Source organism: Esox lucius, chromosome 3 (assembly GCF_011004845.1).
Source record: "Esox lucius isolate fEsoLuc1 chromosome 3, fEsoLuc1.pri, whole genome shotgun sequence".
NCBI lineage: Eukaryota > Metazoa > Chordata > Actinopteri > Esociformes > Esocidae > Esox > Esox lucius.
Window position 1 is genome coordinate 23,739,804 of NC_047571.1, and position 13,493 is coordinate 23,753,296.

At 41.3% G+C, this 13,493-nt stretch overlaps 1 protein-coding gene across 4 annotated transcripts in view; it reads right to left on the reverse strand.

The window, feature by feature from the left end:
- Window positions 1-372: 372 nt before the first annotated feature.
- Window positions 373-13,493, reverse strand: part of myo9b (myosin IXb) — a 40,327-nt gene continuing 27,206 nt past the window's right edge. For 2 of the 4 annotated variants that reach the window (XM_010891191.3, XM_010891163.3), the window contains 16 exons: window positions 10,084-10,196; window positions 9,853-9,950; window positions 9,482-9,660; window positions 8,962-9,069; window positions 7,792-7,965; window positions 6,492-6,533; window positions 6,279-6,390; window positions 5,698-5,771; window positions 5,410-5,596; window positions 5,088-5,216; window positions 4,643-4,748; window positions 4,242-4,373; window positions 3,945-4,068; window positions 3,462-3,580; window positions 2,798-2,898; window positions 373-1,915 (listed from right to left, as the gene is read on the reverse strand). In XM_010891191.3, coding sequence (XP_010889493.2) covers window positions 1,746-1,915; window positions 2,798-2,898; window positions 3,462-3,580; window positions 3,945-4,068; window positions 4,242-4,373; window positions 4,643-4,748; window positions 5,088-5,216; window positions 5,410-5,596; window positions 5,698-5,771; window positions 6,279-6,390; window positions 6,492-6,533; window positions 7,792-7,965; window positions 8,962-9,069; window positions 9,482-9,660; window positions 9,853-9,950; window positions 10,084-10,196 — 1,968 coding nt within the window. In that variant the 3' untranslated portion in view covers window positions 373-1,745. Of the gene's footprint in view, window positions 1,916-2,546; window positions 2,604-2,797; window positions 2,899-3,461; window positions 3,581-3,944; window positions 4,069-4,241; window positions 4,374-4,642; window positions 4,749-5,087; window positions 5,217-5,409; window positions 5,597-5,697; window positions 5,772-6,278; window positions 6,391-6,491; window positions 6,534-7,791; window positions 7,966-8,961; window positions 9,070-9,481; window positions 9,661-9,852; window positions 9,951-10,083; window positions 10,197-13,493 lie in introns of all 4 variants that reach the window. The other 2 variants (XM_010891180.3, XM_010891172.3) reach the window with 2 other exon arrangements.

Here is a 13,493-nt window from a genome sequence, read left to right on the forward strand (position 1 = left end):
TAAAACGTTTTGTACAACACATACACAATGTAATTTGTCAGCATCATAAGTGGGGTTTGCCAGAACAAAGAAGTTCCCTCCTTCGAGTTAACAGACTAGCGTTCGTCGATTGGCTAACTAGTCTTAGAGGACTCTTCACCAACGAAACCCAAATAATTGCACCTGCTTGTTTTCACCTCTATGGGCTGTGAATGTCATAGGAATATTTTTACAATCGAATGTTACTACAAGAGAAACTCACATATATTTTCAAAGTTAGAGTAACACAGGATACATAATGGGTCATTTATTACTGGTTTTAGGAACTGATTTTAGATCACACAGTTCTCTGTGTTTAAAGGATGTCCACTTAAGCCTAATGAAGGTCAACACTAAAACATATTTCAGTTTATTTGATACAGAATAATACAAAAACTAATTTATGTTCAACTGAGCAAACACATCAATTTCTGAAGAACTCTATTCATAATACAAAAACATGTTAATCTTGATAAATTTGACCTACTTGGCACAGTCAATCTATGAGGCCTCAGTCAGGAACTTCAAGAAACTTTTCTTTACATCATCAAAACCTGATTTCTATAACATGACATCCTAAGACACACAGACTAAGGTGAATATGTCCATCTTCACCAAATAAAACCCCATTATACTCACTTACATTGATAACCATATATACAATCACATTCTTTTGTAATAGGTAAAGAACAATTAACAAAAATAATTATTTTAAAGTACAAGGTATGTGTTAGAAAACCCCAAACTAAGTGGCATGTGAGTAGTGAGGCTTAGATGGCTGGAACATGTTAGGCTACTTTATATGAGTTTTAATAACAGTCATTCCATGTAGAAAACTTCTGGCCCCTTGTAAGAAAGCAATTTTTCCGACCAATCTGATCTCATAAGAAGATAGTTGATTAGCCCTGTTAGACAGTATATGGCAAAAAAATATAAGGCACATTTCTTTCCCAACAACATTCAGCTGTGGGAAAAACTTTCTTTGAGCTGCTCACCGCAACTGGATAGCAAAAACCCAAACAGATATACAGTAGGAAACCTGGAATACACTGCAATACAAACACATGTTTATGTGTGGGAATACTTGCGAACAGACTGCCTACATACATTAGATAAAGTTTGTATAGTCTTTCGATGATCATGTCATGTCAAAACAATGACAATTTTAAATAATTAACTTGAGGGGGGGTGATAAAATAACTAGCGGAACGAATATGTTACATGGCCTGGCTACTGGGGAAGCCTGATGTATCTGTAAAACCGACTGTCTCATGCTATTCCATTATGTTTCCTCAGCAGCAGGGAATCAGAGATGTCTCTAAAAGAAGCATGATCATTAACAGATGCCTGAAAATTTACAGAAAGTGTTTGGTGGTTGTTCTTGTTACCATAATGCTGCTCCACCTGTTACTCTTATAAGAGGTATTTCCAGTTCTCACAAAGACTGCTGATGCAGAATGTCTGCTCTCCATAGAGATGTATCCATATAGACTGCATAACACTATTTCTAAAGCTTCCGTCTTCTGTCTAGGTTCAATGTCTTATCATCAGTGCTAAGTTTGTGTAGTGATAACACCTGTTGGAGGACAAAATGATCTCTTTCTAGAAGCCCTCTAACCTGGTCCAATATCTATTTTTGCTTCCCCCACCCAGCTCCACTGCTGTGATTGAGAAGCGACTTTTGACATTACAGGTCTACATGGGGCAAGAACAGACTGGCAACCAGGCTAGTCCTCATCATCTATGAAGGGGATGTCCAGGTCTGAGAATTTCCTGCTCAGTATCTTGGTGTTGGGCCGTCCATGAGGTTGGTCTCTCTGGCCTGTGGCTGTAGTTAGGTCAGCAAGCGTAGGAGGGCACTGCTGCCACTGGCTCTTCTTTAACATGTTCACTCTGCCTGGTGGAGACACATCTGGATTAGGGTAATAGTAGCCAGGCTGATGTCAAGTCTGTTTGTGCTTAGCATGATAATGACAGCCTAAGGAGTTGGCAGAAGCACCATACAGGTGTTGTCATAAGTTACAAATTACAAAGAGGTCCCTCAGTTGGAAATTAACAAAACGGTAAGCAAGCCCACACCCAGAATTACCATTAACCACTAAGCCTGACAGTAAATAATTTACCTGGTTACACAAAACAGGCATTTAATGAATCCAGACCGCATGCATGACCTACTTTAAAACTAACTTAAACCGTTTTCAACCTTTTATATGAAACTGTAGGCTATAATTTAAACAGCACTGCACTGTGGGATTGTATAATTTGAAATAGGTTTACATACAGACTATTCAGATTTACTAGGCCCAATTACATAAATGAAAGATGCATATGGTAATTTGTATCTATGGCTGCTTTGGGATTATGCAAGAGAAAATTAGGAATTTTGCTCCTTTGAAGGAAAGTGCTGCCTACTTGTTCATGTTATCCTGTTTTTATTTCTACAAACATGTATTTCATCTTATTCCTCATTTGCACAAAACACTGACTTGCCAGCTTGCAATACAGATTTCAACCACTGACAGATGTACCTGTGGAGGGTGTGACGTTTCTTGGGAGTTGAGCACATTCTCACTTCAAGTAAACTTCTAAAAAAAACAACTTTTGTGTGAAAATACATTTCGGAGGGACATGTTTTATATACACACGGTTAATAAATGAGGCTGTCAGGCTCTAATAGAAAAGGTAGGTTCTAATTGTGAGCTTCACAAAGCGTTACACAAACAATTAAAAATAGCTTTAAAGTCAGGCAGAGGATGGTCTACCGTACGTTTCTACTTACCTTCTGAGACTGTATCGTCCAACTCTGATGACTCAGAGTCCAGGATGTCGTTGTCCGAGTTCTCCTGCTCCAGCGCTGGCAGCCTACAAGCCAGGTCCTCCCTGCCAACACACACACACACACACACATTAGGGTGGCAGACAGCTTTGTGGCATTAGCATCTCAACCATAAACAAAATGTTGCTAGATCAAATTCCTAAGCTGTCATGGGCTTAGCTGTGTGGTGTATATAATGCCATCTGTAGCACACAAACAATACATCTTTCATCATTGGTTTTATATAGCTTGGTACAAACACATTAAAAGTAGACACAGCTAAGTATGTTGACAAAAGCAGAACTGCGGACACTGAGATCATGCATGGCTTCACTCATAAAATCACACACAGTATTGCAGATGCAAGTAACATGCTGTTACAATCAGGTTGCCAATTTTCTTATCACGCATTAACACTCTTCCATGTGGCAGAATATTTTTCTGCATCCACCAAGTCATTTTGCTGTGTCTACCTTTAACACATGAAAGTATAGTAAAACAACAGAATGTACTGTAATAATTAAGACAGTGTTTGTATAATTAACTGGGTATTGGATCAGTCAGATGCACTAGTACCAGGCCAGGACAGATTTGACACCCCATTTACAGGTTTACTCTTTCCACTCACTTCTCCTCCTTGATGGACTTGATCCTCTCGATAAGCGTTCTCTCTGACTCCCTGTCTGTTGCTGACGGGTTAAGACTGTCCATGTTAGGCATGTCCCCTCCTGAAGATGCCTCTAAGATCTGCAGATAGTAGATAGGAGTCAGTAATACAAAGGATCACAGAGGACGACAGACTACTGATGACGAGTTGGGAATGGCATTCCCAAAATGGAACAAAAATCCTCAGAGTACTGAAACACATGATTTAGTATGACTCAGTCAACAAACCACAATGTTCCTCTCCAAAATCATGTCATTTCTAAATTCTGATACAAATATGCACAGAAATACCTACAAATAAAACCCAATAGTAAATTTTTATTTCAAATCCAAACTTTGGAAATTTAGAGACAAAATAATACATATTGTTCCAATGTGTCCAGAAATCACTGTACATTTAAATATAAGAATAGACTACAAATGGCCATGGTAGTAATGTTCTTACAGTGTTCTGTCTCTTGAGCTTCAGCTGGTTGACTGCCAGGGTCTCTGCAAATTCCAGCTTTAGGATGTCTTGCATCTTTTCCGTGTACCTTCTGAACTGTTCTGTGATCAGAATCTCTACACACCTGGGGGGGTAAGAGAACGGGAGGTCAGGGGCCAGGGCGTTTTAAAACAAAATACGCAGGATGCTTACTATGGACTGCATCCTAAATTGAGAGATGTGGTCAATTTTGTACTGTAGTGGTAGTCAACTATGTGAGTCTACCACTACAGTTACAGCATGTAGTGGTAGACTCACATAGTTGTCTTGGAGACATCCTTCATGCCGAGGAAGGGGTCTGTGGTGTCGGGGGACCGCAGGATGCATGGGGCAAACACTATGGCCAGAGAGTTGGCTGACATCCGGTTGTGCTCCTCCTCCTTTGCCACTCTAGAGGAAGGAAAAACTAAATCAGGGTCTGGTGATCATTCTGATACATGACATGCTTAACCTGTCATAAACCTGCCATGATCAGGGCCCAGTGTTTCTCTTGGACCCCCATGAAACCGTCAAGGCCTTTATTTGGAAGACAGTTGATTTTCACAACAAATCAAAATAAATCGGTCAACTTCAATGGCAACATACTGTTCAGGTTATTGGCTGATCTATCTTCCACAGCGATACCACAGATCTATGTTTCTATGGCTACGCCTACCTACCTGACCAGGTGAAAGAGTAGCCTCTCCAGTGTGTTGAAGTTAGAAGTGGGTAGCCCTTCCACTTTCTGATAGATCACACGCAGCCGCTCAGATTGATTTGGCAACTCTGCAAATGAAAATGACACAGTCATTTCTGATTACCAGGGTTGTGCCCAGTTTGGTGTGACTGGGTGGAAAAGTGAGTTCTCCTCAATAATTAATTGTTAGGTATTCCTTGAAATGTTCTTCTTTTTTTTATTACTTGAAATGTCTTTTATTAAGCTGTTTTGCAACAATGTGCTCTACTGACAGACAGACTTACCTACAGCCCATCAGACAGACTTACCTACAGCCCACCAGACAGACTTACCTACAGCCCACAAGGCAGACTTACCTACAGCCCACCAGGCAGACTTACCTACAGCCCACCAGGCAGACTTACCTACAGCCCACCAGACAGACTTACCTACAGCTTGCAGGAATTCATTGTAGAGGTTGTAGGTCATGAGGGGGTCAGGCAGCTCTCGGAGCCAGCGTTTCACCAGACCTGTCACAGTGTGGATGGAGTAATTCTCCAGAGTCGCCATCTCGGGGTCTGACGACACACATGTAAAAACACTTGTTGTAAACATTCTACAAATAAAGCATTGAATAGCAAATGCTATCATTACTGTAACACTAAACTGTATGAAAGCATTGCCTTTAGTAATTGAAGGATTAAAAAAAACAGTTGAACACAGTGTAAAACAGAAACCCAAAGGGCAAACCATTCAGGGTGGAAGTCTTACTGGTCTCCAGTAGCTGGTGCAGTTCCCGGGCGTGGCAGGCGGAGCCTGACTTGCGGTAGATGCCCTCGGTGTATAGGCCATTCATCTCCACATGCTCCAGCAACATCTGTACCACCAAGGGGATTGGGCAGGCCTGACTTGTCAGAACACATACTGGCACCCCGAACTGCAGAAGGCAAGCATTGTCCTAACACAAAGAAAGACAGACAGATATGGGATCACAAGGTCCTGAACATCTTTGTGTCCTGAAAAACTTTAAAAACATTGGACTACTGCAATGCTGCTTACCAGCCTGGCACATCGTGTTGAGCAATCGGTGCTGATTTTGGAGAGGCATTTCTTGTGACTTATCAATTTGCAAGCTAAAAGACAAAGCAGAGGGAACAAGAAAACCATGTGTGATCATTAGGGTAGTCTATTTTTATAACAGAATTATTATTTATTTATAAACAACTTTTGCAATATCCAGGTATTTAAACAGAAACACTGCTACATAGACACCAAAAATGCACACATTGGCCCATAGATGGCACTGTAGAAGGAATCCCAATTCCTAGGCTATCAGCTGCCTGTTCGATGTGTTTCTCACACTAAGGAACCAATGAGTTTGGATTTGGGGGATTTTAAGGCACCTTGGATTTTTCCTAAACCTAGCTTTCTTAAATTCTCAAAGAATTCTCAAATGTTAATAATTTCCTTCAACTCGCATGTAAAAGTTTATTGAGATATTGTGCCCTCGAGGGATGATGAGTTGTAACGACTCCAAGGCAGCACCCCTCTCAGTGCAACTCATAACTGCACGTCTATGTTGTATACCAGGATGGTGAACAGCAGAGTGTTATATGTGGGCCTGTATGTGGGCTACTCACTGCTACACATGTAGGCCTTTTCCATGACCCAGATGTAGGAGCCACACTGGTCACAGGACTGCATGATGTTCACCTGGTACGTGCTGAACATGTGATCCAGAGGACTGTTGGGCTGGGAACAGCACAAAACCACAGACAGTGGAATTGACACAAAACATTCAAATTTGTCTTTACAGTGCTGTTGTTTAGAGGTAATCACAAGATTCAACTTACTCGCTTTCTTTTTTTCTCTTTCACCTTTGTTTTTTTCAGGGTCTGCAAAATAGTAAAAATAATGCTGTAAAAAACAACAACTGAGTTGCAAGTATTTGTCTATGTGAAAACATGATACGTGATGCATTTGTCTATGTGAATACGTGACATGCATTTGTCTATGTGAATACGTGACATGTGTTTGTCTATGTGAATACGTGACATGTGTTTGTCTATGTGAATGTGATATGTGAAGCGTTTGTCTATGTGAAAAGTGATATGTGATGCGTTTGTCTATATGAATATGTGATGCGTTTGTCTATATGAATATGTGATGCGTTTGTCTATATGAATATCTGATGTGTTTGTCTATATGAATATGTGATGCGTTTGTCTATATGAATATGTGATATGTGATGCGTTTGTTTATGTGAATATGTGATGCGTTTGTTTATGTGAATATGTGATATGTGATGCGTTTGTCTATATGAATATGTGATGCGTTTGTTTATGTGAATATGTGATATGTGATGCGTTTGTCTATATGAATATGTGATGCGTTTGTCTATATGAATATGTGATATGTGATGCGTTTGTCTATATAAATATGTGATGCGTTTGTCTATGTGAATATGTGATGCGTTTGTCTATGTGAATACATGATATGTATGCATTTGTCTATGTGAATATGTGATATGTTTGTTTATGTGAATATGTGATATGTGATGCGTTTGTCTATATGAATATCTGATGTGTTTGTCTATATGAATATGTGATGTGTTTGTCTATATGAATATGTGATATGTGATACGTTTGTCTATATGAATACGTGATATGTGATACGTTTGTCTATGTGAATATGTGATAAGTGATGTGTTTGTCTATTTTAATATGTGATGCGTTTGTCTATATGAATATGTGATGCGTTTGTCTATATGAATATGTGATGCGTTTGTCTATATGAATATGTGATGCGTTTGTCTATATGAATATGTGATGCGTTTGTCTATTTGAATATGTGATGTGTTTGTCTATATGAATATGTGATATGTGATGCGTTTGTCTGTATGAATATGTGATGCGTTTGTCTATATGAATATCTGATGCGTTTGTCTATATGAATATGTGATGCGTTTGTCTATATGAATATGTGATATGTGATGCGTTTGTCTATGTGAATACGTGATATGTGATGCGTTTGTCTATGTGAATACGTGATATGTGATGCGTTTGTCTATGTGAATACGTGATATGTGATGCGTTTGTCTATGTGAAAACGTGATGTGTCTGTGTGTTCATGTCAGACTCCATTCTGAACAACCTTGGAAATCCCAGCCTCTGCTCGTTTGATCTCTCCTCGTATAAAGCCATCCAGGACGGACTGGAACAGGTTGACCACTGACTGGACTTCATTCTGTTGCTTAGTTCCAGCCAGACTGGACACCCGATTCTCGTAGCTCACCATCAGACCCTTGTAGCCACTTTGGGGCTTTTGCTGGGGAGGAAAGGCCAAATGATGAGTGTTGGGGTGACATGATATACAGCTGCCTTTCTCAAACCCAAGTCCGCTAGCTTTCGAATGGATTTTCATTTGGGCTTTTATGATCTCTTTTATTAAAGGTGTCTTTTCACGACAATCACAAGTTGTGAACAACATGTTAGAATTGCAAAAGTGCAACAGAACAAAATCAACGTCTTCTACAGATTCATTATGTTTTGAGTTTTAGGCGTGTTTGAATGTATGGGAGTTGCCTATAAGTCAAATAAAAAATATTTCATTAGCTAGTTGTTTCTTCTACCACCAAAATGTACAAATCCTTCTTGGTTAGCAGACATCATAGAACAATGCACTGAAAAATCTATTTTTTTAACCTAAGCATTCCCCAGATATTCACTCAATACTGTTTGAAAAGGGCTGACATACATGACATCACAAATGTTTATACCATTGCGGTGCCAATGATCCAGCCCTGGCCCAGCCCTGACCCAGCTCTGACCCAGCCCTGACCCAGCTCTGACCCAGCCCTGTCCCGGCCCTGACCCAGCTCTGACCCAGCCCTGTCCCAGCCCTGTCCCAGCCCTGACCCAGCCCTTTCTTGGCCCAGCCCTGTCTTGGCCCAGCCCTGACCCAGCCCTTTCTTGGCCAAGCCCTGACCCAGCCCTGTCTTGGCCCAGCCCTGTCTTGGCCCAGCCCTGACCCAGCCCTGTCTTGACCCAGCCCTTTCTTGGCCCAGCCCTGTCTTGACCCAGCCCAGTCTTGACCCAGCCCAGTCTTGACCCAGCCCAGTCTTGGCCCAGCCCAGTCTTGGCCCAGCCCAGTCTTGGCCCAGCCCTGATCCAGCCCTGTCTACTTTTAATATAGCATCTGTTTCAGATTGCGAGGAACAATCTATTTTTAAACCAGTTTCAAGACACCCTCGCAAACTTGGCTGATGGTTTTGTATTCCAGGAGCTCAGGTCAGCCTAGTGGGTAGACTTATACTATACTCACTGAGATGGAGTACATGCTCTTGATGTTCTCTCTGAAATGCATTGTGGCAGTGAGGAAGATGCTCTCCGTCGCCGACAGCTCTTTCCCCCTGGTACGCAGCTCATTAACCTGGGGAAGGTAAGTATGACAAGACACACGGATCTAAACAGGCTTCATTCTCCAGCATTTAAGATGGCCCCATCCACACTTTCAAACTCTCTGCCGAGATTTAGTAACGATCGGTATGTTCTAAAAGATCCACAGCGGGACATGAGAGTAATGAGAACGTGTGAAGATAGAGGTAAGTGTTATTATTCTGGGTGAGTCTCAATGACTAATGGAGAGAAAAATGGTGAACGAGTGACATGGTGAGTTAGTCAGCAACTGTTCTTTATAGCCTAAAGACAGCAATCGATAGTTTATTGCCTTACATTTGCAATAGTGTCAGATTTTTCCAAAGACAATTTGCAACAGACATCTAAGCCATAGGCGAGTGCCAGCTTAGTGTCCGATACCAGGTATATGTATAGGGTTCACCCACCTGGTTCCCCAGGAACTCATCCAGGTTTCGGAGTTCGTTGCTGTCAGTGATCTCCCGTTCCAAAGAAGCATTCCACTGCTTGGAGACCCTCGTGGCTCGGCTGATGCAGATGGTTGCTTTCCGAAGCAACCCGTTGGCCTCGTTTGACGGACGGCGGTATGGGGAGGTGGGAGAGGTGGCTTTAGAGGAGGAATGATGTTTTGGCGTTATTACACATAGGAAGAGTGGGGACTTGCGGTCAGAGGTATAATGTCCACCTCTAGATTTCAAACATGATAGTATTCCAAAGACACCCAAAATAGTTTCAGCACAGAACATTCAAAAGCTGAAAAGCCCAGTGTGCAGTTTGCTAGCTGGCAGAACTACACTACCTCCGCACTCTGTATTCTGATAGGTCCTCTTCCCATAGTCAGGGGGTTGGGGGTCTTTATTGGGCCGTTTCTTCAGAATCTTACTGAAAAAGCCAATCCTGTTCAACACAAAGGGTTAGCATTTGGTCATGACAAGAAATATGACAAGGTATGTTCAGTGGAACTAGGAAATGACACAAAGCCAAACAGAGGACAGCTCACAGCCTCCTGTACTGGCTGAACAGCCTTTACCTCTCAGGTGTGTGCGATGGAGACTGGTGGGAGTCTTTAAGAACTGGGTGCTCATTGGCACCGGTGGCTGGAAGGCTGAACCTTGAAGAGTCCGTCACATTACCTGAAGACGACTAAAATGTAGAGATGAAACAATTACTGAAGATCTGAGATTTAATGACAAGGAGACAACACAGCCATACTGGGAAAAATCTGACGGATCATTACAGTACACTGCTACAGTTAACAAATGTTGGTGCTTATGAACTTTTCCTTTGACATGAAGCCAAGTTCAAGATTGCTTTCAGATAATGCCCTTTCCCAATCGTCTGAAGGTGTAACATTTACACACGACTTAGGACCCAGTCCCAGGCCACCCCAGAGATGGTTAGTACCAATGATGTATATCAACTCAACATGACTGCTAGCTAGCATTCTTTTGAAACCGTTGTGCAGCCCTTTTGGTATTCCACTGTAAAAATAGCAACGATTTGCCTTTTTTAAAGGGACATTTCTGGAATTTCTGCAATGATTCCCCGCAATGATTTATTTATATTCCCAGGGCTAGTTGTATCAGTATCCAGTAGGAAAGAAGTTAGATGTGTGAGCTAACGCTTAATGAATGGACGTTTACAGGATAGAGCTTTAGTTATTTTGCTAACCCTAGTTAGAAATGTAACAAATGCTGCTTGCCAAACTCCTTAAAACTGAATGCAGAGATATAACAATTCTAATGGTTGTAGCTAGAAAAATTGTTATAGCTTAGAAATTGATAATATGCTGTTTACCCATTGATTCAAAAATAATATATCTTATACACTTAAAAGCTTATAAAAATATAATAATAATAATAGTAACAGGTGAATTTTCTGTATATATTAAGCGCAGGGTTCAAACTATACATAGATACAAATATATTTTGATATCAAGGAGGGTCAGTCGTTGCATTATCAGCTTTGTCTTTGCATTTGAGAGTGACTATTTTTCTTCAGACCCATCTCTTAGCTTTTTACCAAAACAGAGGTACAGAAGTGGTACTTTGTTACTGTTTCACCTACAAACATCACTTTAATACATGACATAATATTGTATTATGTGCATTGAATAAAAAAAATTACTTGTACCTGCAATGCATCTGCCCCCAGTACAATTACCTAAAGTTTACATGTTGTGCTATATTGTAAAAATAAATAAATAATTTCAATAAAAGTATGTTCACAATTAAGGATTCCAACTTTAAATAGAGGACATTTTGTTCTTGAAAAATTGAAAAACCGCTGAATTCCAATCATTCAGGATTACTTAAGATGAGGAGTATCAATAGGGCAGCCAATGGCTTTAAAGAGTTCTCATTGGTCAATGCGTAGTTTAAGAAATGTAAGGGTTTATATACATCACTAATTAGACCCCATTTTCCAGCATTACCGCCCACCTGCCTGCAGCCACCGCACCCAAGTCTCCCCCTTTAATCCCCAAAGGACCTAGGTAAAGGAACATGGTGGAAAATACAGCCATAACCCCCGGTTCTCTAAGTGTATGACTGAGGTATTGCAGTATGGGATACGCCCCTAGCATATTTGTCAGAAACTATTATTACATCACACCATTCCCAGAGAGAAAGCAGACAGGACTTCACCGCACTGTGCAGATAGTGTGGCAGCCCCCTCTGCTGGAGAGTGTGTGTGACAGGTCTCATCCCGCTGCGCACGTGTGGCTGGTCTGCACTAGGAGGGCGTTTGTGGCCACAAGGTGTAATAGGGGTCTATCCCATGTGTCGGACTGTGCCCGTAGCCAATAGCCTGGTTGCACTGGTGGGGACATTTTGAATACATTCGGACATGGTGGGGTCCCCGTGAGATGAGGTTGGCTTGAAATGCTGAGTCTCCACAGGCAGCGTTAAAAGGCCTCACAACACTTGTTAAAAGGCCTCAAAGATGACTGGAAGTGCTCTTACTTTGCTGGTAGATTGGGCCCATTAAAGACAACTTCTGGTTAGGGTACAGAATTGAAACCCTGTCCTGTGCTCTAGGTACAAGTAACCTACTTCTGGTATTCTGGGAAAACTGGTTTTGCTTTGGGCAGCCTCTATCCCTGGTAGAGAGATGGTCTGATCACTGCTATTTCATAAGCCCCATTAGCGTAGTGGGCATGTACATTAAATCCTTGGGGCATTCTGGGGCATCAGCCTGCTGCAGAGTCCTGTTGATTCAGGATAACATGGACATGCTGGGCACGTTACAGCCCTAAGCAAGCGGAACACGTCATGTCCCTTTTCGCCTGTCTGTTTTTTTCTAATTGATTTCTTTAAAAGAGAAGTGGGGAGAAATAACGTTTAAAAAAAGTAGTTGGGGTGTGCAAAAAAAAAGTGGTCACCACTTTCTATAGGAAAACGAGACCAGGCAGAAAATGTATCTGTGTGAAAGTCATGGATTTGTTTGTAGAAATGCTTTCCAGCTCTGTAGTTACCTTTGTTTACATATGTGATGCAATTCAATAACAAATGTCAATGTTTTCAGGTCATTTTCTCTACCTCAAAACACTGCACTGCACACTGGAGTGCACTTATATTTTCCTAACACATTAAGTTTCATCACTAAATTACTGGAAAATCACATTCCCATTGTCTATTGTGATAGCGATAATGAAAGATATAACAAAATATTTTCGTTATTCAAAGAAGAATTACCATGGTCTAGTTAACTTCTTTCCATTCCTTGTTGAACCAAAACTGTATAATAGAACTTAGCTGGGGTGATAGGTAGTTAGGCTAACAGCACATTCTAGTTTGGAGATGGCTAACTTGTTTGTGGAAATGGATAGCCATGTAACCGCGAAACCCATTCCTTCTCTTGAAAAAGTTCCTTTGTTTGAAAGGAAGGAAAATTATTGGCACCGCCTAGTCCAGACAATGCCAACCCGAAAATTAGTTGTGAGGTCGTATTCATGAAAAGTTCAGCTTGTATCAGAAACAGGCTGTCAAGTTGAGAGGTAGCTTTGTGATTGGATGCAAGGTGTTTCAAGGACATGGAGACAATGTGTCCTTTAGTAGAGGCACACATTTGGATCATGGCCGACATACTCCAATAACAGTTGCTGACGAATATGCTATGAGTGTTTCCTGTGGTGAAATACCAAACGCCCTCTTTAGCCCATGTTAACACCTTCAGCAGTAACAGGAGCCTACCATTTATTTGACCATTTTTACTTCAGCCAAATTAAAAGCAAACATTAATTAATAGTTTCGAGAGGCTACATTTAATAATATCCTCTCAGTCTTTCAACCAAGAGGGAATACTGACCTGGAGAACTTGTCCCACTGCACCTCTCATAGCATTACACACGTAGCAATGGCATGAAAACTGTACAGGGTTTTGGTATGCGTTTCTAAAAGTGACAGGTCAGAAACAAGCCGCAGCTCCCAGAGAGCCATC